The sequence below is a fragment of the Chiloscyllium punctatum genome, chromosome 40, assembly GCF_047496795.1.
Source record: "Chiloscyllium punctatum isolate Juve2018m chromosome 40, sChiPun1.3, whole genome shotgun sequence".
Lineage (NCBI taxonomy): Eukaryota > Metazoa > Chordata > Chondrichthyes > Orectolobiformes > Hemiscylliidae > Chiloscyllium > Chiloscyllium punctatum.
The window spans coordinates 60,536,290-60,563,010 of record NC_092778.1 but is presented as its reverse complement, the minus strand read 5'-3'; the positions used below and the strand labels follow the sequence as shown (position 1 = coordinate 60,563,010).

The 26,721-nt window shown below is 44.7% G+C and overlaps 1 protein-coding gene across 1 annotated transcript; it reads left to right on the top strand.

Moving 5' to 3' along the window:
* The first annotated feature begins 265 nt into the window (after positions 1–265).
* Positions 266–25,187, top strand: galr2b (galanin receptor 2b). The gene is made up of 4 exons (XM_072560035.1): positions 266–315; positions 1,725–1,774; positions 13,167–13,558; positions 22,143–25,187. The coding sequence occupies exons 2-4, from the start codon at positions 1,754–1,756 to the stop codon at positions 22,891–22,893; spliced, it is 1,164 nt and encodes a 387-aa protein (XP_072416136.1). The 5' UTR covers positions 266–315; positions 1,725–1,753; the 3' UTR covers positions 22,894–25,187.
* Positions 25,188–26,721: the final 1,534 nt, after the last annotated feature.

The following is a 26,721-nucleotide window of genomic DNA, read 5'->3' as shown; positions in this document are numbered from 1 at the left end:
ATAGAGAGAGATAGGGAGAGGGACAGAGGGAGGGAGAGAGAGGGATAGAGAGAGAGGGAGAGGGATAGAGAGAGGGAGGGAGAGGGATAGAGAGAGATAGGGAGAGGGACAGAGAGAGGGATAGGGAGAGGGATAGAGAGAGAGAGGGGGAGGGAGAGGGATAGAGAGGGAGAGGGAGAGGGATAGAGAGGGAGGAAGAGAGGGAGGGAGAGGGATAGAGAGAGAGAGGGAGAGGGATAGATTGGGAGGGAGAGAGGGATGAGCTGCTGGAGCGACAGGAAGGGGACACTGAGTCACGTTCACATCTGGATTCAGGTACAGAGCAACAATCAGATCCGGAATTCTCCGTTTTAACTTCAAACAAAGTAACCTGAGATGTCCAGTTAGATTTAAAATCCATCGGCATGTGTAGCGCCTGCTGTGTGCGTGTAAATGTGACTACGTTGTAAACAGACGGAATGATTGTAGATTGTATACTGGTGTGTCCTGAATTAAACTGAGATGTACTGAGCCGTAAGTTTGATGAAGTTGGAATATTGTAAATCAAGGCTGTGGAGCTGAAAACATTAAGGGATGCGACTGGAGAGTCTTCAGAATGTACCAGGGCTGACAGTGCACAGGGTTAGATAGAATGTTATTTACAAAACAGTGCATGTGCATACAAATTCGTCTGTAAATATCCACACACTTCGATATAAATACTGGCTACACGGGTCTCGGTTATATTTACTGGACTTGCATCTCCTTATTGAACAGAAAACTGCTTTGACATTTTCCCACTCGCATTCCCTTTCAATTTTACTTTCCGGATTTTTCCTCTTCCTCAATCTGTGACCTGAATCAAACACTGCACAGACAGGGCGAGGGGCGAGAATTACAGTCAGGGAGGGAGATTTTCTGGCGCCTTTTGGGGGAACTGACCGGGGTTAGGAGGTTAAGAATCAATGGCCGGCAGAGAATTGTGATGGAGAGAATCAGAGAGAGCTATCAGATTAACCGCTGTCTTGCTAAAACACAATCCGTACCCCTGTAAGAAAAACAATACTGTCAGGATCACAGTTGCTCTGAAGAAAGCAATTAAGAGATTTCACTGATACAGCTACCACATAGGGAGAATCTAAAACAGGTTGATAGATTTTAACATCGTTACTTGGCACGGTGCAAGTTAGATGGGTGAGATGGATGAATACACGTTCATATGTTGACAATGTGGAAACAGGGTAAAAACAAGGACTGCAGACGCTGGAAATCAGAGTCTAGACTAGAGTGGCGCTGGAAAAGCACAGCAGTTCAGACAGCATCCGAGGAGCAGGAAAATCGACATTTCAGGCGAAAGCCCTTCATCAGGAATGAAAGCAGGGAGCCTCCAGTATGGAAACAAGTCCACACCAACCCTCCAAGAGTAACCCACCATTCCCCCCATACTGCCCCGACTAATGCACCCAACCTACACATCCCTGAACACAATGGGCAATTTCCCACAGCCAATTCACCTAAACTGCAAACTCTACACAGATGGTTGCCCGAGGTTGGCATCGAATCCGAGTCCCTGGCGCTGTGAGCCACCATGCTGTTTATGAAGATGTTACAGAGCAAGAGGAGGCCATTCAGCCCTCTGGCAGCAGTGCTATCTCAATGGAGAAAATGAGAATCCCAGCGGTTTTTCTCAGGGTTTTGACTTTTTGTGAATTTTTTTTATTAAGCTGGTGCTATTTGTTCCCCAGATTCCGAGCCGGGAGTCCTGAAGTGCCTGATGGGAGCATCTGATATTGAAGTGAGTAAACTGGCGGGAGGTGGGCAGGTAACATCATCTCCAGCACCCTGACCTGCCCATGTCTCAGCATAACCCAGAGGGGTTTGTGTGTGAGGGTTTCCACTACCAGCAGGGAGGGCCACCCAGAAGATGGCATTTCAGCCCCTCTTAGCCATACTAGCCCCAAACCCCGTTACCCACCCCCCCTAAGATTTTTATAAAATGTTATTGGGTTGTTCAAGTTCTAGGAAGGATATTATTAAACTACAGAGGGTTCAGAAGAGATTTACAAGGAATTTGCCAGGTATGAAAGGTATAGTTATAAAGAAAGGCTGGAAAGTTTGGGACTTTTTTCACTGGAGCGTAGGAGGTTGAGAGGTGACCTGATAGAGGTTTATAAAATCATGAGGGGTATAGATAGAGTTAATGGTATAGTCAGCTCTTCTATAACACAATGGTTGTGTTCTTGTGCAACCCTGCATTACAGAAAAATTGTGCTTTAGAAACAACACTTAAAGCGTCGGTGAGGTAATTTGGGGTGGCATGGTAATTTAATGGTTAGCACTGCTGCCTCACAGCGCCAGGGACCCGGGTTTGAGTCCCATCTTGAGTGACTGTCTGTGTCACTCAAGAAGTTTGCACATTCTCCCTGTGTCTGCGTGGGTTTCCTCCCACAATCCAAAGATGTGCAGGTTAGGCTGAATTGACCATGCTAAATTACCCATAGCGTTAGGTCCGTTAGTCAGGAGTAAATTTAGGGTAGGGGAATGGGATTGGGTGGGTTACTCTTCGGAGGGTCAGTGTGGACTTGTTGGGCCGAAGAGCCTCTTTCCATACTGTAGGGAATCTAATCTAATTGCGTTACAGCCAACACCCGTTTTAAAAGTTTGCATTTTAGAAACAGTGTCGCCAAGTCGTCAATTGCATTATAATAAGTTATGTTAATAAAATGCGTGTTCTCGCAGAAAGACCTGTGGGTGTCCTTTGCCCAGGATGGGGGTATTTCATGATGAGGGGGCACATTTTTAAGGTGAGAGGACAGAGATAGAAAAGACATGGGGGCATTTTTGTTTTACACAGAGGGTGGCTTGTGTGTGGAATGAACTTCCTGAGGAAGTGATGGATGTGATAACAATTACAACATTTAAAAGACATTTGGATAAGTACATAAATAGGAAAGATTGGGAGGGATATGGATCAGGAGCAGGCAGGTAGGACTAGTTGAGTTTGGGATTATGTTCAGCATTGACTGGTTGGCCCAAAGGTTGTGTTTCTGTGCTATATGACTCTATGTTGCCTTTTGGTGGTAACGTTGAATTGATATTCTGGTTTTATGCATGTTCCTGGTTTTCACTTGATCTTTTGCCATCGTTTAAATCTTTGCATAATCAATTGGAGTTACAGCAGTGTTGAACAGATGGATGGGTTTGCATCAAGTTTGCTTGACTCAGAATTGTTACAGCTGAAAAATGTGTTGCTGGAAAAGCGCAGCAGGGCAGGCAGCATCCAAGGAGCAGGAGAATCGATGTTTCGGGCATAAGCCCTTCTTTCGGGTTTATGCCCGAAACGTCGATTCTCCTGCTCCTTGGATGCTGCCTGACCTGCTGCGCTTTTCCAGCGCCACACTTTTTGACTCTGATCTCCTGCATCTGCAGTGCTCACTTTCTCCTCAGAATTGTTACAGTGCAGATGGAGGCCATTTGGTCCATTATATCTGGTCTGACTCTCTGAATGAACATTTCACTGAGTGCGCCGCTCTCACCTTCTCTCTGTAAGTTCACACGTTGTCACTTTGCAAATAACCATCCAATGGTGTCTTGAGTGTCTCGGTGGAACCTGCCTTCCCCAGACCTGTCGGCAGTGCAGTCCAGACCTGAACCACTTGCTGCATGTAAAGGATCATGGAATTGTTGCATTGGATAGAACATAGAACATAGAACAGTACAGCGCAGTACAGGCCCTTCGGCCCTTGATGTTGCACTGACCTGTGAACTAATCTCAGCCCATCCCCTACACTATCCCATCATTATCCATGTGCTTATCCAAGGATTGTTTAAATCTCCCTAAGATGGCTGAGTTAACTACATTGGCAGGTAGGGCATTCCACGCCCTTACCACTCTCTGAGTAAAGAACCTGCCTCTGACATCTGTCTTAAATCTATCACCCCTCAATTTGTAGCCCCTTGTACAAGCTGACGTCATCATCCTGGGAAAAAGGCTCTCACTGTCCACCTGTTAGCTTTCTCCTCTCCAATGAGAACAGACCCAAGTCCCTCAGCCTTTCCTCATAGGACCTTCTTTCCAGACCAGGCAACATCCTGGTAAATCTCCTCTGCACCTTTTCCAATGCTTCCACATCCTTCCTGTAATGGGGTGGCCACACTAGCATTTTGCACCATGACATTACGGCTCCAGAACTCAATCCCTCTACCAATAAAACCTTACACACCGTATCCCTTCTTAATAGCACTATCAACCTGGGTGGGAACTTTCAGGGATCTATGTACATGGATTCCAAGATCCCTCTGCACATCCACACTACCAAGAATCTTTCCATTGACCCAGTATTCTGCCTTCCTGTTATTCTTCCCAAAGTGCATCACCTCACATTTATCTGCATTGAACTCCATTAGCCACCTCTCAGCCCAATTCTGCAGTTTATCCAAGACCCCCTGCAACCTGTAACATTCTTGCACACTGTCCACTACTCCACCGATTTTAGTGTCATCTGCAAACTTACTAACCCATCCACCTATGCCTGTATCTAAGTCATTTATATAAATGACAAACAGCAGTGGTCCCAAAACAAATCCTTGTGGCACACCACTAGTAACCGGACTCCAGGCTGAATATTTTCCATCAACCACCACTCACTGCCTTCTTACAGAAAGCCAGTTTCTAATCCAAACTGCAGAATCACCCTCAATCCCATGCCTCTGCACTTTCTCCAACAACCTACCGTGTGAAACCTTATCAAAGCCATTTGACCCATCATGCTTCCATCAACGTTTCCTCCTATCACATTTGCTTCTTTTACCAATAATGACTCTACACTTGAGCTCTCACGTTCTTGATCCTTCTGCAGAGTGGGAAAACTTTCTCCCCATTAAGTCTGTCCAGACCCACATGATTCTTCAACCAGATCTCTTCTTGGCCTTTGATTCTCCCAAGAAAACAGCCCCAACCTCTCTGATCGACCTTCCCAACTGAAGTTCCTCTTCGCTGTTCTCCTGAGTATTTGCACTCAATTTTATAAATTGATACAGGCAAGAAATGGCATTGACCTAGACTGTAAACTAGTCTTTACTTTTTTTCTGCAAGAGCTCTCATCCACCAAAGCAAAGGAGAATCAATGCTTATCATCACAAATCGTTAACTGTGCGATTATTCTAATCATTGCAAGAGACTGTTCCATAACAATTCTGGCTGTCAGTTGAGAATACGATATTCTGGTTGCATTCTGACTGGACTCTTGCATAATAATCCTGAATAATGAGTTGTTTAGCTGGCATATTGAGAAGATTAATGAACAAATTAGCATTTAAAAGACATTGCTTTGTTCGTCAGTCTATGTTTCTGCATGTTGTCTTAAATGGACTGTAAAACTTTACATTTCAATCAAAATGATCTGCATTTTTACGGCTTAAACAGTCATCACAACAAGTGCTATTCATACAGTAATTCAGCATTGTTATTAAGTGAAGGAATTGGTATTATTTATAGGTTGTTCTGCTATAATGCACATTTCATTCGTACAAAGTCCCAAAACACAATTCACAAATTGGAAACACTGTTTATATAGCTCAAACTTTTAAAGCACGTATTGGTTATAATTCGGTTCCAGCCCTATTAGTTTAAGCGGTGCTGATATTATGGTTTTCTTATAACATGAGATTGCACAAGAATGGAACTACCGCATTATAGCACAACTGACTACATTATTATAATGTGGAATACATTGTAATAGAGCATGAATACAGGTGTTTGCATGCAAATTTGTGTGCATGTGTATGCATGTGCACATATATCTGGGTGTGTGTACATTTGCGTGTACAAGTATTCATGTGTATGTGTGCAAATGTGCATGTGTTTGTGTGTATCTGTGTGTGCATGTGCATGTGTTTGGGTTGTTAGAGGTGTGTGAGTGGGTGTGCACGTGTTTGTGTGTATCTGTGTGTGCATGTGTTTGGGTTGTTAGAGGTGTGTGAGTGGGTGTGCACGTGTTTGTGTGTATCTGTGTGTGCATGTGTTTGGGTTGTTAGAGGTGTGTGAGTGGGTGTGCACGTGTTTGTGTGTATCTGTGTGTGCATGTGTTTGGGTTGTTAGAGGTGTGTGAGTGGGTGTGCACGTGTTTGTGTGTATCTGTGTGTGCATGTGTTTGGGTTGTTAGAGGTGTGTGAGTGGGTGTGCACGTGTTTGTGTGTATCTGTGTGTGCATGTGCATGCGCGCGTGTGCGCTTGGGGATGGGTGTGTATGTGTTTGTGTGTTTGTTTTTGTGCGTGTGTGTGTGTGTAAAATTGCACATAGTGCTTCTGGTGCTTTCCACAATCACAATTCAATGGAAAGATGACTTTTAGAAGAAAACTAGAGGACGAAAGGAACTTTTCTACCAAAGAATAAAATATTGATATAGTATTTGTCCATCTTAGTGAAAAACTACTTAACACATTTATGTGATGTTCCTCTATTTATCATTTTAATACAGGAATGAATCTGTCCATTTTAAATGCACAAAACCTCTGCTAAAAGAGAAAGAGAAAATAGTGGATTTTGCATTGTCTGTTAATAATGGTAAAACTAATTTCTAGGATTCAAGGACAGAGTCGAAATTTTGGTGCTTAAATCCTCATGCTAATACCCTGGTTTCCACGAATCGCTAATATATCCTCACAAAATGTGATAATAACATTCAATGGATTTGTGCAGCTTTCAGAGATTTGTTCATGATAATGGGCCTTGGAAGAGAATTGTTAGTCTGTCGATTTGTCTTTCAACAGAATCACATGTTTACACCATGGTAAAAACAATGACTGCAGATGCTGGAAACCAGATTCTGGATTAGTGGTGCTGGAAGAGCACAGCAGTTCAGGCAGCATCCGAGGAGCAGCAAAATCAACGTTTCGGGCAAAAGCCCTTCATCAGGAATAAAGGCAGAGAACCTGAAGCGTGGAGAGATAAGCTAGAGGAGGGTGGGGAGAAAGTAGCATGGAGTACAATAGGTGAGTGGGGGGGGGGGGGATGAAGGTGATAGGTCAGGGAGGAGGGTGGAGTGGATAGGTGGAAAAGAAGATAGGCAGTTAGGACAAGTCATGGGGACCTGGGAGTCGCAATGGGAGAGGGACTCCCTGAAATTCTTGTAGAGAGAGGAGGAAAACTTCTTCCAGGCAGGCATCCTTGCAAGAGGATTCGCAGTAGGGTTAAAATCAACTCGGTAAAAGCAATGACTGCAGATGACAAGAGGTGAAGGTTTTGACCCCCTTCTGCCCCCTAGTGGTGTGATGGGTCTGCCCATACCACATGTTTGAAGAAGGCAGATCCCTACCACCTTCTCAAGGACTTTGATTTGATTTGATTTATTGCAGTCACATGTACCTAAGTACAGTGAAAAGTTCTGTTTTGCGAGCAGTACAGGCAGATCATAGCAAACAAGGACATACAGATTACAGGGTGTTTAGACAGAGCAATGCACACGGGCTACGGCAGTCTAATAATGGCAGGGAAGAAGCTGGTCTGGAGATGAACAATAAATCCTGGCCTGGCCAATGAATGAACAAATAAAAATGTCGCTTGGCATGACTTATTTTCAGAGGAGTTATTAACAGAGCTGAATACCTTAAAATCATTTTTAAAAAGTCTCACCCTCTGATTTTATGACAGAGAGAAAGTTAGTGGTTGATGTGTCTGAAGTTTATAATTCCTGCCACATTAAACTGATTGACCTCCAACGATCACGACCATCTAGCCTTTTGTCAAGTAGATCTTCAGTTGCTGAATGACCTCAGTTTTGCTCCAGTTTCTTAACATCATCCTCAATCAATTGCTGAAGGAGTGATAAAAGCAGAGACAGCGTTATCTTCCCAAATAAGGCTAATGTAAACGTAAAGGGTGGACATTTACAGCACCAAAGGGAGAGTGACTCGCTGGATAGCATCGTCAAACAACCAACACAGGAACTGTGGGCAGAATGGCCTCATTCTGTCCTGTGTTATTCCTGCTCAAGGATAGATAGTCTCACCTTTCTTTGGGAATTCGCCTCCACATTTGGATCAGGATTGCAGAATTGGAAGAAGCAGATTTTAAGAGAGTGTGGTGTCAGTTCCAAGATAAACTGAAATTATTGGCAACTGAGGCACTAAAGGAGGCAATATCTACCCGTTATGGGAATAAACTTTGCCCCAGAAATGCGCCTACAGCTCTCAAAATACAACCAGAAAATAGTTTATTCTCTGTACAATCTGAATGGACTCAATGCAATACAGGCCAGCACTGCAGGCACCTGAATGGTATATTTGCTAGCATTGGTCATACCTCACAACACAACGTGATAAACTAACAGCTCAAATCAGAAGCCAGCAAGTATAGAATGATGCAAAAACGCAATGGTTTTACGTTTAAATATTGACTGATTAATCTGAGCAGTAAATTTCACATTTTTGCAATCACATTATAAACTTGAGTATAGAGACCAGAAATTGCTGTCAAAATAGTCTCAAGGCTAATAGTGTTCACCCTTATAGGTAAAGGGTATAGCGGTTTCCGTTGATGCTAAACATTTATTACAGACCGGGCCAGACCTCCTCAAAACATTTTAAGAAGGTAGCGCAGACTCAAACTTTTCTAGTTGGCAGATATAAAGTGGATATCCCAGGAGTGATGCAGCTGGCTTTAAATGAAACAGAATGTATTTACTCACCAGCAAGTGAAACACAAACAAAAAAAACAGAGCTTAGAATAACCCCTGCTTGAAACCCGTCCAACAAGATAACCCCTGCAACTTAACAAAAGAGTTGTTCCGATTTCTTGCAACATCCCCATGGCCAAAAGGTAAATTCATACCCAAGTTCTGACAGGAGAGATGTCAGAGAGGGAAAGGATCAGCCAGGGATCATTTGCTGAAGCATGGAACCTATTTCCACTGCTGCTTCTCTGCCCCTTGCAGTTTCTAACAGCTAAAACCCAAACCAAACCAGTAAAAAAAAACCCTGAACCGGGAGAACTGGTCACTCCCCTTTCATTGTACAAGTGTTTTCAAATAAATCCATTAGCCCTTTTACCTTCTTGTTGCCTTAGGCAGTATCTGTTAGCCATCATCAAAGTGGACTTAACCCAGACTAATCAGAACCTCTGCCTTTTACAACCCCTTTGGAAAAAAATCCAAGGACAACATAACCTTGTTAAAGGAGCATCATGGTCACATATACTGGCTTATCTGTGCCATCTCCTTATTAGTTTTACAAAAATGCTATTGGATTACCTAGATGATTATATTAGATTCCCTACAGTGTGGAAACAGGCCCTTCGGCCCATCCGGTCCACCGAAGAGTAACCCACCAGATCCATTTCTCACTGACTAATGCACCTAATACTATGGGCAAATTATCATGGCCAATTCACTTGGCCTGCATATCTTTGGACCGTTGGAGGAAACTGGAGAAAACCCACACAGACTTGGGAGAATGTGTAAACTCCACATTCGTCTGAGGCTGGAATCGAACCTGGGATCCTGGTTTTGTGAGGCTACAGTACTAACCACTGAGCCACTGTGCTGCCCAGGTGCTACAGTCTTTCCATTGATCTCTTTGTTACTTTAGAAACCTGCTGTATTTGCCCCTTTTACGACCAGACCCTGGGCGAGATTCCCCAAATCTTTATGATTCCAAACGCATGTCCCTAACTGTTAAACACTGGAAGAGGAGGAATGAATCGACTCCCTCTCGTTAGTTACCCACGCCCTTGGTTGGCCGCAACAAGGTTAATTAAGAAAGGAGACAGGGAGCTCTGCAGATGCTGGAGATCAGAGTTGAGAGTGTGTTGCTGGAAATGTACAGCAGGTCAGGCAGCATCCGAGGAGCAGGAAAATTGATGTTTCAGACCGGAGCCTTTCATCAGGAATAATTAAGAAAGGACCCCATCCCTTTTGGGTACCTTTCTTCCAAACCCAAATGGATCTATGCTTTAAAAAAGAGGAGTCAATTTATCTGATCTTTCTTGACCTAACAAAGGATGAATTTGTTAATTAATTGGCCAAAACATTGTACGATTTGAAGGAGGAGTTGAATATAGTACCTGGGGCTAAAGGGATCAAAGGATACAGAGGGAAAGCAAGAGCCGGTTGTTGAGTTGGATGATCTGCCATGACCATAGTGAATGGCATACCAAACTCAAAGGGCTGACTGACCCTCGCCTGCTCTTATTTTCTACGTTTCTGTGTTTATTGCATGAAGAATGAATAATGCAACACAAATACTTCCAGATTAGAGATACGAGGGCAGCATTAAAGGTAGAACCTGAAAAGAAAAGAGGTACAGATCAGTCTTTGATTTGTTCATGAAGAACTGTTGTGACTGTAGCGCAATATTAGTTGACTGTAGTTGAACAATTATTTCATGAGCTTTAATTTTGAAGAGTGGTTGAAATTCTGATTCCTTTCAATTGTAATTAAATTCCAGTATTTGGGGTGGGAGAGAGTCCTTTGTTGCCATGTTTCCCTTTTGCATGGCTGTGAACTTTTAGCACTCAGAGCGAGGGAAATCCTTACCTGCAACACAGGGGTGATGAAGAAACAGTTCTTCATCTGTGTCCTTCATAGCATGTTAAAACTCAAACCCAACTTGTTAAATGCAAAGATGCTTAGTCCCAATAGTGCACTCCAGTAGAGTTGAAACTAAGTTTTAAACTCCTGTCCTTCTGTATACTTCAAAGCGAAAAATACACAGTGTCTAGAATTGGGACATAATCCACAGAGAGTGTCTTGTTGTTGAGCAGGTATCATCAGTCCCTTCTTATCTTTGTAGCCACAAGAGATGTTTATGTGTCTATTTGAAGTTTCTTTGATACCTGTAGGCTTACAGTCTGTCAGACCCACAGAGAATTTTTGCGAGCAAGCCATTGAAATGTCCAACCACAGTTATTCTGTCTCCATATACAGTCCTCTGTTAAAAAGCACATTTTGAAATTGAATACTGAAATGCCTGTAGTACTTTGGGGTTCCTATCCATTTTTGTGACATGCCTGAACTTTCTGTAGAAAATTAAATCTTGTCATTAAAGTTTAAGCACTCCTTTCTCGATGTATGTGATAAATGTCAGTTATTGCCACTTGAACGCACTGGCACAAAGAAAAATCTTTTACAAGTGTAGGGTCTTAATGCTGCAGCTTTTAAATTTCTAAGGGCAGACTTATTTTTGTCTTTTTTTGTTATCTCTTTAGTATTGCTAAAAATATACACTTTTTATGAAGCTTTCCATCTTAAATTCACCAGAACTATTTCCAAGAATACCAATTCAAGGGGATAAACAACATTTACACTGCTTGAGAGGGGAATGCTGATTTTTTTAAAAATCCCTACAAATTGGAAACAGGTCATTTGGCCCAACAAGTCCACACTGACCCTCCAAAGAGTAACCCACCCAGACCCATTCCCCTATCCTATACTTACTCCTGACTAATACACCTAACTCACACATCCCTGAACACTATGGACAATTTAGCAGAGCCAATGCAGCTAACTTGCACATCTTTGGACCGTAGGAGGAAACTGTAGAACCTGATGGAAATCCACACAGACATGGGAAGAATGTACAAACTCCACATAGTCAGCTGCCCAAGGCTGGAATTGAACCAGTGGGTTTCTGGTATTGTGAGGCAGCTATGTTAACCATTGAGCCACTGTGCTGCACCATTTCTGATCTGGAGTCAAATGCGCTACAGTTGCGTGAAAGCCCACACCCTTTGTGTTGGAAGGCAAGTGGACTCTGGTAGAGAGTGTTGCCATGGACAATGCTGATTTGACAGTTAAATGCCAGGATTTGTTTAAGTTTTAACCTGGGCAGGTTGAATGGTTAGTCTGAGACATGAACCCACAAAAATAGCTGTCATCTATTTACTGCGTTGAAACAGACAAAATTCATAATGCAATGCCTGAGCTGAGCCTTTTCTTAAAAATAGCAATGTTCACGTTATGTATTTCCCAGCTCTCTTGATCTGATCTTCTTTTCTTTACTCTTTATATCTGATTTGACATTGAATTCATCTCCATCGATACAAACCTCAGTTCTGAAGAGCCAGAGGGCTCAAAATGTTAACTATGTCACCCTGCTGCTGAGTTTCTCCAGCAATTTCTGTTTTTGTTTCTGATCTCCAGCATCCACAATTCTTTGTTTTATTTAAATGTTTGACTGACAGTCACATCCTTTCCAGTTATGCCTGCCCTGAATAAATTCTGCTCCTCTCTCCAACGCAGTTTCTGTCCTAGCCTTTATTCTTGTTCACGTCAATACCTTCATTTTCACTCCAAGTAGAAAGTGAGGACTGCAGTTGCTGGAGAGTCGAAAAGTGTGGCGCTGGAAAAGCACAGCAGGTCAGGCAGAATCCGAGGAGCAGGAGAATGGGCGTTGCAGGCAGCTTTTCACTTCTAGTCTTTGACAAGGTCTTTGCCAAAACTCACTGTTTGGAAGAAGGGGTCGCTGGACATGAAGCATTGACTCTGTTTCTCTCTCCACAGATGCTGCCAGCCCTTGCTGAGTTTCTCGAGCAATCTCTGTTTGTTCCTTCAATACCACCACCTTCTCCGACCTGGCTGCTTTTATTTCTCAGTCCTTCTGTCATTACTTGTTAAGGTTGCCCCACTCACATGGACCCCCAGATACAATCAACGTCGTTACAGCCTCACACTTCCAGTGGATAAAATATATGGGGAATTGAAAAGTGCAGGGGCAAGTCTGAGAAGTGATAAATGTGTCAAGATACACAATTGCAACAAAACAAAGTGAGAGATATTTAGTGATTCAATATATTTCAAAATAGATTTTCGTCTGGTTCTTTTGATTCTAATTGTTAGCCCACGCATCACACAAGGTATTGGCGTATAGTGGGTAAAGTTGTGTGGGATAGAGTGATCCGAATTGACACTAGCATTTGGGAGACACTCTCCCAGTGTCTGTGTGAGTTTCCTCCGGGTGCTCCGGTTTCCTCCCACAGTCCGAAAATGTGCAGTTTAGGTGAATTGCTCACACTAAATTGCCCGTAGTGTTAGGTGAAGGGGTAAATGTCGGGGAATGGGTCTGGGTGGGTTGCTCTTCGGAGGGTTGATGTGGACTTGTTGGGCCAAAGAGCCTGTTTCCACACTAAGTAATCTAATCCCAACAAGGGGGAAAAGACCACTTTACCTAATTGTAACTGTTTTTGTTCCAGTTCCTGCTCCCTACACCTTCCGACATGACGGATGATGATAGCATGATGTCTGGACACTGGAATGCTTCAGATAACTACCAGCTGAACCCAGCTAGCATCATCGTGCCCATTGTGTTCTCCTTCATCTTCCTACTCGGGACAGTAGGCAACAGCCTGGTGCTCGCTGTGTTGTTCAGAAATGGCCAAATGGGACATAACACAACCAACTTATTCATCCTCAACCTGAGCGTGGCTGATTTTTTCTTCATCATATTTTGCGTGCCATTTCAAGCCACGATCTACACCCTGGAAGGTTGGGTTTTCGGGTCATTCATGTGCAAAGCCGTCCATTTCTTCATTTACCTGGCGATGTATGCTAGCAGCTTCACATTGGCCGCTGTTTCAGTCGACAGGTACAGTATGTGGTGGATCGCTGAAACAGCGCAATTACTTTACAATGACCGATTTCTTTGGAGGTACAACCGGTTCTGCTGTAATGCGGTAGTTCCGTTCTCCCGTGACTCCGTGTTATAAGAAAACCGCATAATAGCAGTACCATTTAAACTAATGGGGCCAAAATTGCATTATAACCAATTACAGAGGAACCTCAATTATCCGAACGAGGTGGGCAGGCACTACTTATTTCAGATAATTAATTATTTGGATAATCGATTTTACCTTAAACAAGGGAAGCCATGCTGATCTAATGCTGTGCTCTACTGGAGAATTTGTTTAAATCTATCATTTTGATGAGTCTGCTATTTAAACAAAGTGATCTTTGCGTTCTACAAATTACAGGTTAAACTGAGAAAGATTAAACCCTTACCATCTCATAAGTACTGTGCTGTAGATGAAATTCCAGCATTAAACAAGGTCCTGAACAGCTTCTATAATTCCAAAAGCTTTGTCAGTTTGCGGGAATTGAGTGTTGCATTGCCTCACGCATATGGCCATTTTTTTCATGAACGGCCCAGTAAAGTGATGGGAATATTGTGTAATAGGCTGCATAACTAATCCTTACCTAAAAATGATCCAGTCACTGATGCTTGAGCTGCTTGTGTTTCTGTTTTTTGCCCGTGCTTTCACATGTTCTTCAGTCCAAGTAAATCGAATACACTTACCTCTTTAATGGAACGTTTTTGCGGGAGCTTGAAACCTTCCTCACAGGCGACTGACTGTGTGGAGTTTGCACGTTCTTCCCGTGTCTGCGTGGGTTTCCTCCGGGTGCTCCGGTCTCCTCCCACAGTCCAAAGATGTGCAGGTCAGGTAAATTGGCCATGTTAAATTGCCCGTAGTGTTAGGTAAGGGGTAAATGCAGGGGTATGGGTGGGTTGCGCTTCAGCGGGGCGGTGTTGACTTGTTGGGCCGAAGGGCCTGTTTCCACACTGGAAGTAATCTAATCTAATCTATAATCCGAAATTCGGATAATCGGTATTCAGATAATCGAGGTTCCTCCATACATGCTTTAAAAGTACGCGTTATAGAAACAATGTCCCCAATTCGTCAATCATGTTATAGCAATGTTAAAAATCACACAGCACCAGGTTATAGACCAACAGGTTTAATTGGAAGCACACTATCAGATGAAGCTCCTTCATCTGATGAAGGAGCAGCGCTCCAAAAGATAGTGTGCTTCCAATTAAACCTGTTGGTCTATAACCTGGTGCTGTGTGATTTTTAACTTTGTACACCCCAGTCCAACATCGGCTCCTCCAAATCACACTATAGCAAATTCACATTAACAAAATGTGTGTTATAGCAGAACGGCTTGGGTTTGGGTACAGTATATGTCTCTTGTAGCTCTCCACCACTGGAGTTTCTCCCCAACTCATGCCTCCGAATGATTGTATAGTTTTAAGCTTAGCATTTGGGTGAGATGGGAGAATAGATGTAGTGTCGCTCTACTCGTAATCCATTAAACTAGGCCAATGCCTTGGTGATATGCTGTTCAACTCTCAACACCACCACTAGTTGTAGGAAGGATATTGTTAAATTGGAGAGGGCTCAGAAAAGGTTTATCAGGATGTTGCCGGGAACAGAGGGTTTGAGTTATAAGGAGAGGCTGGATAGGCTGGGATGTTTTTCACTGGAGTGTTGGAGGTTGAGAGATGACCTTATAGAGGTTTATAAAATCATGAGGGGCATAGATAAGGTGAATGGAAGGTGTCTTGGGTGGGGGATTTCACGACTAGGGGACGTATTTCTCAGGTGAGAGGAGAAAGGTTTTAAAAAGGCACGAGGGGTAACTTTTTTACACAGAGAGTGGTTCATGTGTGGAATGAACTTCCAAAGCAAGTGGTGGAAATGGGTACAGTTACAATGTTTAAAAGACATTTAGATAAGGCCATGAATAGGAAATGTTTGGAGGGATATGGGCCAGGAGCAGGCAGATGGGACTAGTTTAGTTTGGGAACATGGTCAACACTGGGTTAGACTGAAGGGTAAGTTTCCATGCTGCAAGATTCTATGACTCGATGTCTCTGTGACACATCTGGTGGAATTTAAATTCGACAAATAAAATCTGGAATTAAATCTTATGGTGACACATGAAACTGTCATTAATTGCTGTTAAAACACATCTGGTTCTCTAGAAGGGGAAATCTGCTGTCCTTACATGGTGTGTACATGACACAGAAATGTGAATGCCCTCTGAACTGGCCTACACAGGGCTTTAACTGCCCTCTGAACTGACCTACACAGGGCTTTAACTACCCTCTGAACTGACCTACACAGGGCTTTAACTGCTCTCTCAACTAGCCTAAACAGCCATTCAGTTCAAGGGCAATTATGGATGGGCAAATAAATGCTGACCTTGTCTATTGCCCATATGCCCCTTGAAAACATAAACCGTTTCCATGTTGGCTTTCTGAAGGATTTGTACCACTTTTGGAGATGAATTCTGATGATAATATGGCAGTTCTTCTCATATTTTCATCAGCGATCTACTGAGATGGTGGATGGAGAAAGTGAGGTCTGCAGATGCTGGAGATCAGAGTTGAGAGCGTGGTGCTGGAAAAGTACAGCAGGCCAGGCAGCATCCGAGGAGCAGGAGAATCGGCATTTCAGGTCAAAGCCCTTCATCAGGGGCTTCATCCCCCACCCAAGACACCTTCCATTCACCTTACCTCTGCCCCTCATGATTCCTGATGAAGGGCTCTGGCCCGATATCTCGATTCTCCTGCCATTCGGATGCTGCCTGACCGGATATGGTGGAAAGTTAACGAAATGACGTCTTGTTTTGTTGAGTAATTCCTGCATTCTAGAATATTCTCGTGTAGGGATGGGGGTTTTGTCAGCCACCCCTAATCACCTTTGAATTGATTGGCTCTCTTGGCTATTTCAGAAGGAAGTTAAAGTCTGGAAGTCACATGTAGGCCAGACCAGGTAAGGATGGCAGATTACATTCCCTGACGTAAACTAGGTGGGTTCACCCTGGCAGTTAACAATGATTACACAGTCATCATTAGACTAGCTTTTAATTCCAGATTTTGCAGAGGTCAAATTTCACTGACTGCCGTGATGGGATTTGAAACCACGTTCGCAGAGCACTGGCCTATGCTGTCGATTACCATTTGTAGAGAATTAACAGAGGAGAATGGGTTTACTTGCCTTGCCATGATTTTCTGCACTTTTTTGTAATAATCTGCTCCATCCAATCGAAGAACAATTTCTGTGCAGAGAAAGGACCTGAGACTGTAAGAGAGAGAGAGAGAGAGAGAGAGAGAGAGAGACCACAGAAACATAATAGTTAGGAGTTGTCCTACTGCCGTTGCTAAGTTCTACTTGCAAGTTCTACTTTCAATTCAGTGTCAGCTCCTTAGCTGCAGTTAACCTTATCAATACAATAATCACACATTCTAGACTCGATGGAGCTGATTATCTCAAAGGCTCAAATCAGATGCTGGATATCTGAAGCAAGCTCTGAAAAACAGTTAGCAGTACAGACTAGTTCAGGCAGCATCTACAGAACAAGCAGCAAGTGGTATTTGATGAAAAATAATTTGGGGCAGCTGTCAAATATGCAAAATTCCAAAGACACCCTGTATGCCGAAAGGTTAATCCGGACTGTTTTATTTCCGATGTTTGTGCCCTTCATGTCCTTGCTTTGGGCATCCTCTTGTTGTTACCCTTTCATTACTAAGATCATAAGAAATAGGAACAGGGGTAGACCATTCGCTCCCTTAAGCCTGCTACGTGATACAATAGGATAATGGCTAATCTGACAGTCCTCTCATCCCCTGTCCTGCCCTTACCCCATAACCCTTGTTTCCCTGACTGATCAAGAATCTAACTCTGCCTCAAATATCCACAATGACTCTGTCCCCACAGCTCTCTGTGGCAAGGAGTTCCAAAGACACTGAACCCTTTGAGAGAGGAAATTCCTTCTCATCTCCATCTTAGATTAGCGACCCTCTATTCCGAGGCTGTGCCCTCTGGTTCTAGATTCTCCCATGAGGGAAAACATCCTCTCAGCATTTACTTTCACAGTTTATCTCCTGATGAGCATTTGAAAGTTCATCCAGGCTCCTTAGACAGCTACTTCCAAACCCACGACCGTTTCCATCTAGAAGGTCAGGGGCAGTAAATACATAGGAACACCACCATCTTCAAGTTCCCCTCCAAGTCACTCACCATCCTGACTTGGAAATGTTTCATCGTTCCTTCAGTGTCAGTGAGTCAAAATCCTGGAATTCCCTCCCTAACACCACATGGACTGCAGAGTTTCAAGAACATAAGGACTAGGAGCAGGAGTAGGCCTTCTGGCCCATCGAGCCTGTTCTGCCATTCAATGGCTGATCTTTATCGTGGACTCAGCTCCACTTACCTGCCCACTCACCATAACCTTTAATTCTTTTACTGTTCAAAAATTTATCTTTGCCTTAAAAACATTCAACGAGGTAGCCTCAACTGCTTCACTGAGTGGGGAATTCCACAGATACACCACCCTTTGGGTGAAGAAGTCCCTCCCCAACTCAGTGCTAAGTCATGTTGCAGCCCTGCCCCTTCGTTCTAGATTCACCCATCAGTGGAAGCAAATTCCCTACTTCTACCTTGTCTTTTTCCTTTGTCATTTTATGAAGGCTTTTTGTCGCCAATTTCTCAGGGGCAATCAGGGATGCGAAATAAATAATGCCCAAGGCCCCCTGCCTGAAAAAAATGTTAAACAAATCAAATCAATCGTTGCTCGTTCTCTCCACAGTTGCCACCCCCTGGTGCAGTTTTCCAACATTTCCCGTTTTTGTTTCATTTAACATGTAAGCAAATTTGCAGCCTGTGATGCAAAACCCTTCATTCTCCCGTGTCAAATTAATTCACACTTTGGCCTCTTGTCTCTCTTTTATCAAATAAAGTGCTGCATTGCTGAGATACGTCTCTCCACGCTTCTGTTTCACAAATGGTGTGTGGGCAGATCCCCTCTGATCTGAATCAGCACTGTGATCCCTTTAACCTTACAGTGACGGTAAACTGACAGGCACTGTTTTGTTCCCTTGAGAATGCGCTCAGATTAATTCCCTGGTTACTGAGACTGAATTCTCACAAAGCTCAAGAATGATGTGATTTAATTAATTTTGATGGTTATCAGAATATCTATCAAGGCCATTCTTTGGTCACGTTTTTATCAGTTTTGCGTTTCTCCTTCCCTTTCTGTCATTTTATCCTCTCCATCCTCCTGGGTTGACACATGCAGACACAAAGACGATACATGACTCTGGCTTGCTGGATTCACCACCCCCCTCCCCAGCAATGGTTTGACCCTCCCCACATTGGATTGTTTGATGAGACCGTACCATTCCCATTTGGAATTGAGGCCATACTAGGAACTGTGTCTCTCTCCCACTTCACAGCACCAGGCAGCCTCACTGCAGAGGTTCAAGCAGGCAACTCAACCCCACCGTCTCAAGGGCAACTAGGGACAGGCGATAAATACTGGCTCCAGCCAACGATGCCCACATCCCACATAAAGAATATTAAAAAACTGAAGACGCTCATGTTTAGCACCACTGTTGAACCCTCGTGACGTCTAGCTTTGCAAATTTTCACATTAATCTAGTGCCTGACTCTTGGGTCAGGATCGAGGACTACGTAGAGAGAAGGATTTCTGCAGCTGCAGACCTGACACTGAGACAGCAAGAGAGAGAGAGAGCACAGACCATGATCCCATCATGGAACAGGAGGCCATTGTGTCCATAGCGGTCACTAACCTCATTTTATCTGGTCATCTCCCCCAGCCCACTGGCTGCAAGCTCATAGTCCCCCACCCCTGCACAATCCACTTCTACCTCCTTCCCAAGACCCACAAACAGGACTGACCGGGCAGACCCATTGTTTTGGCCTGCCCCTGGCCCACAGGACTTATCTTTTCCTACCTCGACTCGATTTTGTTCTCCCCTTGTCCCGTTCCCTTCCCACTTGTGTCCATGATTCCTCTGACACCTTACATCAGTATCAGAATTTCCAGTTGCTGGGCGCCAGTTGCCTCCTCTTTACCATGGAAGTGCAATTCCTTTACACGTCCATCCCCCACCAGGATGGTCGCAGGGCTCCCTGCCTCTTCCTGGAACAGCGGCCTTTACCGTTCTCAGCCCCCCACCCCACCAGCCTCCCCTGCCCGGCCCAGCTTATCCTCACCCTGAACCACTTTTCTTCTAGCTCCTTCCAGTTTCTTCAGGTCAAAGTGGTAGCCATGGGTACCTGCTTGGAAGTGGTAGGCAACTGCAAGCTCAGGGTCTTATGCCTTCTCTTTTTGGGGGTATGTGGAATATTCCCAGTTCCCATCCATTTCTGGCCCCCACCCATAACTCTTTTGCTGGCTAATCAATGACATCATTGATGGTGCTGTTTCCCACACTCATCTGGAATTGGAAAAGTTTATCGATTTTGCTTCCAATTCCCATCCTTTCACCTGATCCATCTCTGACTCCTCCCTTTCCTTTCTTGACATCTCTGTTTCCAATTCTCAGAATAGATTGTCCACCAATATCCACTACGAGCTCATCGACACGTATAGTGACCTGGACTATACATCCTCATACCGTGCTCCCTGTAAAGACTCCATACATTTGCCCAGTTTCTCCATCTCCATCGCACTTATTCCGATGATGCCAACTTTGACAAGGGGGCCTCTGAAATGTGCATCTTCTTCCTCAACGGAGGATTTACAACACCTTTGTTGACAGGGCCCTCAACTGGGTCTGACCCATCTCCTGCACTTCGGCCCCCACCCCCTCTCTTCATTCCCCCAATGGCGATAAGGTCCCCCTTGGCCTCACCCACCATCCCACCAGCATCCACATCCAGAGGATCATTAGCTGGCATTTCTGCAACCTCCAGTGTGATGCCATCACCAGATACATATTCCCATTTCCTCCCTTGTCAGCCTTCTGCAGGGATTGTTCCCTCTGGGACACACTGGTCCACACTTCCTTCACTCCCAACACATCCCCGACAGCCCCATGGCACCTTCCCCTGCAACTGCAGAAGGTGTAACACCTGTCTGTTTACTTCCTCCTTCCCCAGTATCCAAGGGCCCAGACATATTTTCCAGATGAAGTAGCACTTTATTTGCACTTCACACAATCTAGTTCACTGCATTTGCTGCTCATAATGTGGTCTCCTCTACATTGGGGAAACGAAGTATAGACTGGGTGACTGCTTCACAGAACAGTTGCATTCTGCCTGCAGTAAAGACCCTGAGCTTCCAGTTGCCTACCACTTCAAGCTCCTTGGATGCTGCCTGAACTGCTGTGCTCTTCCAGCACCACTAATCCAGAATCTGGTTTCCAGCATCTGCAGTCATTGTTTTTACCACTTCAACAGTCCACCCCGTTTCCTGTCCAACGTCTCTGTCTCAGGCTTGCTGCAGTGCTCCAGGGAAACTCAGCACAAGCTGAAAGAACAGCACCTCGTTTTCCGCTTGGGGACCCTGCTACCTTCAGGACCAATATCAAGTTCAATACTTTTAGGCCTGGGCACCTTCTCCCTTGTCCTTACCCCAATCCCCACACACCAGGTCTTGTCATCACATGGATTGCTACTATAATAATCCCATTGTCAGCCACAAACAGTCTCAATTAGCAGCTTTTGATTCTCCCAGGCTGACGTTTAACCACACCTTTGTCTGTCTAACTGTTTTTCTCTCTTCCTGGGCTCTATCTCCAACTATCATTTAATCTTCTCCTCCCCCCATCCTATAAAAACCATCCTTTACCTAGCTACCATCAGTTCTGAGGTATGGTCTCTGGACCTGAAACGTTAACTCTGATTTCTCTCCACAAGTGCTGCCAGACCTCCTCCAGCAATTTCTGCTTTTGTTACAGCAATATCCTAATCAGGAACTGCTACCCCTGCAGCTAAATCATTTTTTTACCTCCAATTCAGTGTCAGCTCCTCAGCGGCAGTTAACCTTAACGATACATTAATCCCACACCCAAGACTCGATGGAGCTGATTATCACAAAAGGTCAAATCATATGCTGGAAACCTGAAGCAAGCAGAAAAGAATAGTCAGTAACATGGATTAGATCAGGCAGCATCTGCAGAGAAAGTGGTAAACCACAGGATGAGCCCAAAACATTTAACATTTTCAAGAGCATTAGCTATAGTACTTCAGGCTAAAGGGATCAAAGGGTAAAGTGGGAACAGAGGATCAGCCCTGATCATATTGAATGGTGGAATAGTTTAGAAGGGCTGAATGGCCTCTAAATTTCGATGATGTGGAAGTGCTGGTGTTGGACTGGGGTGGACAAAGTCAGAAGTTACATGACACCAGCTACATTTTCAAATCACAAGCTTTTGGAGCACTGCGTCAGGTGAAGTCTCTTCACATGATGAAGGAGTGGCACTGATTGTGATTTGAAAGCTTGTGATTTCAAACAAACCTGTCAGACTGTAACCTGGTGTCGTGTGACTTCGGTCTAAGTTTCTAAGCATTTTTCTACACAGAATGATAAATAGTTGTGTATCATATGCACATCCCCTTCTGTTTTGGATTATCTAGGTACCTGGCAATTCGATATCCTCTCCGATCCAGGGAGCTCCGCACTCCCTGCAATGCTGTTACCGTCATGGTGGTCATCTGGGGACTTTCCATTGTCTTTGCTGGGCCCTACCTGAGCTACTATGACCTTATCCCCTACGAGTGGTTCTATATCTGCATGCCTGCATGGGAGGAGCCCAAGAGAAAAATCATGGACACCTCCACTTTCATATTTGGATATATAGTCCCAGTGGCGGTTATAAGCCTGAGTTATGCCAGGACAATCAAGTATCTCTGGACGGCGGTGGACCCAATAGAAGACATATCGGAATCCAGGAAATCCAAGAGAAAGGTGACCAAGATGATTATAATCGTGACTGTGTTGTTCTGCCTCTGCTGGCTCCCTCACCATGTGCTCATCCTGTGCTTCCACTACGGCCACTTCCCCTTCAATCAGGCCACCTATGCCCTCAGACTCCTGTCCCACTGCATGGCCTACACCAACTCCTGTCTCAACCCCATCGTTTATGCCCTGGTCTCCAAACACTTCCGCAAAGGCTTCAAGAAGGTCTTCAGCTGCCTGCTGAGCAAGAAGGCAATGAACAAGGTCCACGTGGTCCACATCGTAAACATGGTGACTGGCTCCACAGAGGTCACCCACCTGAATGAGGAAGAGGGGAGGCAGCGGGGCTGTGAGCTTACCACCAGGCAGGCCTCGAAGCAGCCAGCTTCAGCAATGATGATCACAGTGCCATACCAGGAGACATCCTGAATATTGTCCCAAAAGAACTCATTCACCTCTCACCAACTTTCTGATTTCTGTGTCCTCTCCTTAGATTACTTAGTCCCTGTGTTAGTTATCGATGTGTAGGTGAGAGTAGGCTTCTATCTAAAAGGAAAACAAAACAATGAGCTGTGAACTAACTTTACTGAGATGTCAGCTTTAACAGTCACTAATTGAATAACGGAAATGTCCCAAGCACCTTATAACTTTTAATGAGTTCGAAATTGGGTCGAGGTTAGAGAGAAGCTGATGGACGCTCCGGTCAAAGATGAAGGAAGGCCTTACAAAGTTCAATCCCTTCCTTCATCCTGACACTGACCCTGACCTCCAACCCTAATTCTGACCCTCATGCCCACTCTAACCATAATCCTAGTACTTGCCCTAATCGTAACTCTAACTCTAAACCTAACCCTAAACTTTAACCTAACCCGAACTCTAACCCTTACCTTAACCCTAACCCTAACAGGAACTCTAACCCTAACCCTAAGCCTAACTTTAACTCTAACTCTAACCCAATTACCTCTCACTCTAATCCTAACACTAATCACCGCAGTACTTTCAGACTGTGGCCACCATTGTAATGAAAAGAAGCCAAGCACTAATTTGTGCTCAGCAAGCCCTCACAAACAGCATTGAGTACAGGCCACTTGGTTCACATTGTAACATGGATACCAGCTCCACAGGTGTATCACATCTGATTAATGAAAGCAGGGAGCAATGAAATGCAACCTAGAATCTCGACAGTGCAGAAAGTTGCTGTTCAGCCCATCGTTTCTGCACCAATCCTCCCACCGAGCCCCACTCCTTATCCCCATAACCCACATTTCCCATGGCTAATCCACCCTAACCTGCACATCTTTGGACTATGGGAGGTGCTGTGAGCCACTGTGCCACCCTTATCTAAAACCAGAAAGGGAGCTCATCCTTTAATTAGTTTGTTAGCCAGGACACCTCTTCACCTCTTCCAGGTAAGGTCTTGTGCAGACACAGAAAAGGGCAGATCTGAGATACATCATAACCTCCATCAGAAAGACAGCATCTACAACAGGGCAGCTCTCCCAATGCTGAAGAAGAGGGTCAGGCTGGATTACACTTCAAACTCACACCCTCTGACTCAGAGACAAGTCTGCTGCCCCCGAATCAAGGCTGACACTGAGGCTAAACCTGGTGAATCGAACTTACCAAAATTTGGGATGGAGTGTAGGAGATGTGTGGTATAACAAGATTCATGTGACTAATCATGCATTACTCAAAGAGAAGGCATCCTCCCAGAATGAGCATGGTGTCATAGAGTCAGAGATGTACAGCATGGAAACAGACCCTTCGGTCCAACTCGTCCATGCCGACCAGATATCCCAACCCAATCTAGTCCCACCTGCCAGCACCCGGTCCATATCCCTCCAAATCCTTCCTATTCATATACCCATCCAGATGCCTTTTAAATGTTGCAATTGTACCAGCCTCCACCACATCCTCTGGCAGCTCATTCCATACACATACCATCCTCTGTGTGAAAAAGTTGTCCCTTAGACCTCTTTATATCTTTCCCCTCTCACCCTAAACTTATGCCCTCTAGTTCTGGACTCCCCGACCCCAGGGAAAAGACTTTGCCTATTTATCCTATCCATGCCCCTCATAACTTTGTAAACCTCTATAAAGGTCACCTCTCAGCCTCTGACGCTCCAGGGAAAACAGTCCCAACCTGTTCAGCCTCTCCCTGTGGCTCAGATCCTCCAACCCTGGCAACATCCTTGTAAATCTTTTCTGAACCCTTTCAAATTTCACAACAACTTTCCGATAAGAAGGAGACCAGAATTGCACGCAATATTCCAACAGTGGCCTAACTAATGTCCTGTACAGCTGCAACATGACCTCCCAACTCCTGTACTCAATACTCTGACCAATAAAGGAAAGCATACCAAACGCCTTTTTCACTATCCTATCTACCTGCGACTCCACTTTCAAGGAGCTATGAACCTGCACTCCAAGGTCTCTTTGTTCAGCAACACTCCCTAGGACCTTACCATTTAGTGTATAAGTTCTGCTAAGATTTGCTTTCCCAAAATGCAGCACCTCGTATTTATCTGAATTAAACTCCATCTGCCACTTCTCAGCCCATTGGCCCATCTGGTCCAGATCCTGTTGTAATCTGAGGTAACCCTCTTCGCTGTCCATTACACCTCCAATTTTGGTGTAATCTGCAAACTTACTAACTGTACGTCTTATGCTCGCATCCAAATCATTTATGTAAATGACAAAAAGTAGAGGGCCCAGCACCGATCCTTGTGGCACTCCACTGGTCACAGGCCTCCAGTCTGAAAAACAACCCTCCACCACCACCCTCTGTCTTCTACCTTTGAACCAGTTCTGTATCCAAATGGCTAGTTCTCCCTGTATTCCATGAGATCTAACCTATGGGGAACCTTGTCAAGCGCCTTACTGAAGTCCATATAGATCACATCTACTGCTCTTCCCTCATCAATCTTCTTTGTTACTTCTTCAAAAAACTCAATCAAGTTTGTGAGACATGATTTCCCACTCACAAAGCCATGTTGACTATCCCGAATCAGTCCTTGCCTTTCCAAATACATGTACATCCTGTTCCTCAGGATTCCCTCCAACAACTTGCCCACCACCGAGGTCAGGCTCACTGGTCTATAGTTCCCTGGCTTGTCCTTACCACCCTTCTTAAACAGTGGCACCACGTTAGCCAACCTCCAGTTTTCCGACACTTCACCTGTGACTATCGATGATACAAATATCTCAGCAAGAGGCCCAGCAATCACTTCTCTAGCTTCCCACAGAGTTCTCGGGTACGCCTGATCAGGTCCTGGGGATTTATCCACCTTTAACCATTTCAAGACATCCAGCACTTCCTCCTCCATAATCTGGACATTTTGCAAGATGTCACTGTCCATTTCCCTACAGTCTATATCTTCCATATCCTTTTCCACAATAAATACTGATGCAAAATATTAATTTAGTATCTCCCCCATTTTCTGTGGCTCCACACAAAGGCTGCCTTGCTGATCTTTGAGGGGCCATATTCTCTCCCTAGTTACCCTTTTGTCCTTAGTCAAAGAAGGAGACCACTCTGTGAGACCACTTTGGGGCAGCATGGTGGCTCAGTGGTTCGCACTGCTGCCTCACAGCACCAGGGACCTGGGTTTAATTCCAGCCTCGGGCGACTGTCTGTGTGGAGTTTGCACATTCTCCCCCGTGTCTGCGTGGGCTTCCTCCAGGTGCTCTGGTTTCCTCCCACAATCCAAAGATGTGCAGGTCAGGTGAATTGGCCATGCTAAATTCCCCATAGTGTTAGGTGCATTAATCAGAGGGGAATACAGGGAAAGGGTCTGGGTGGATTACTCTTCAGAGGGTCGGTGCGGACTTGGGCTGAAGGGCCTGTTTCCATACTGTGGGGAATCTAACCTGCCCATGAGGTCTATGACAGCTCTCTGTGGTGCAATCTGGTCAGTCCCATTTCCCCCAAGGACCTCCAAGACCGTCCATCCAATTTCCTTTCGAAATTACTCATCGTCTTCGCTTCCATTATCCTTGTTGCCAGCAGGTTTCAGATCATTACAACTCGCTGCGACACAACATTGTCCCTCATACTGTCTCCCAACCCACATGTGAAGAGGCAGATCTGGGACACTGCTGTCTGGAGCTGTTTTTGTGAACCTGCAAAGCACAGACGTAAATAAAGGAGTTTCTTTCAGTCCATAAGGTGTTCAAGAGCTGCCATTAGAGACGAGAAGGAAGCGACCTCAGGGTACGTGAGGACGTTCTCCAGATCAAAGCCTTGATTTGCAGGTA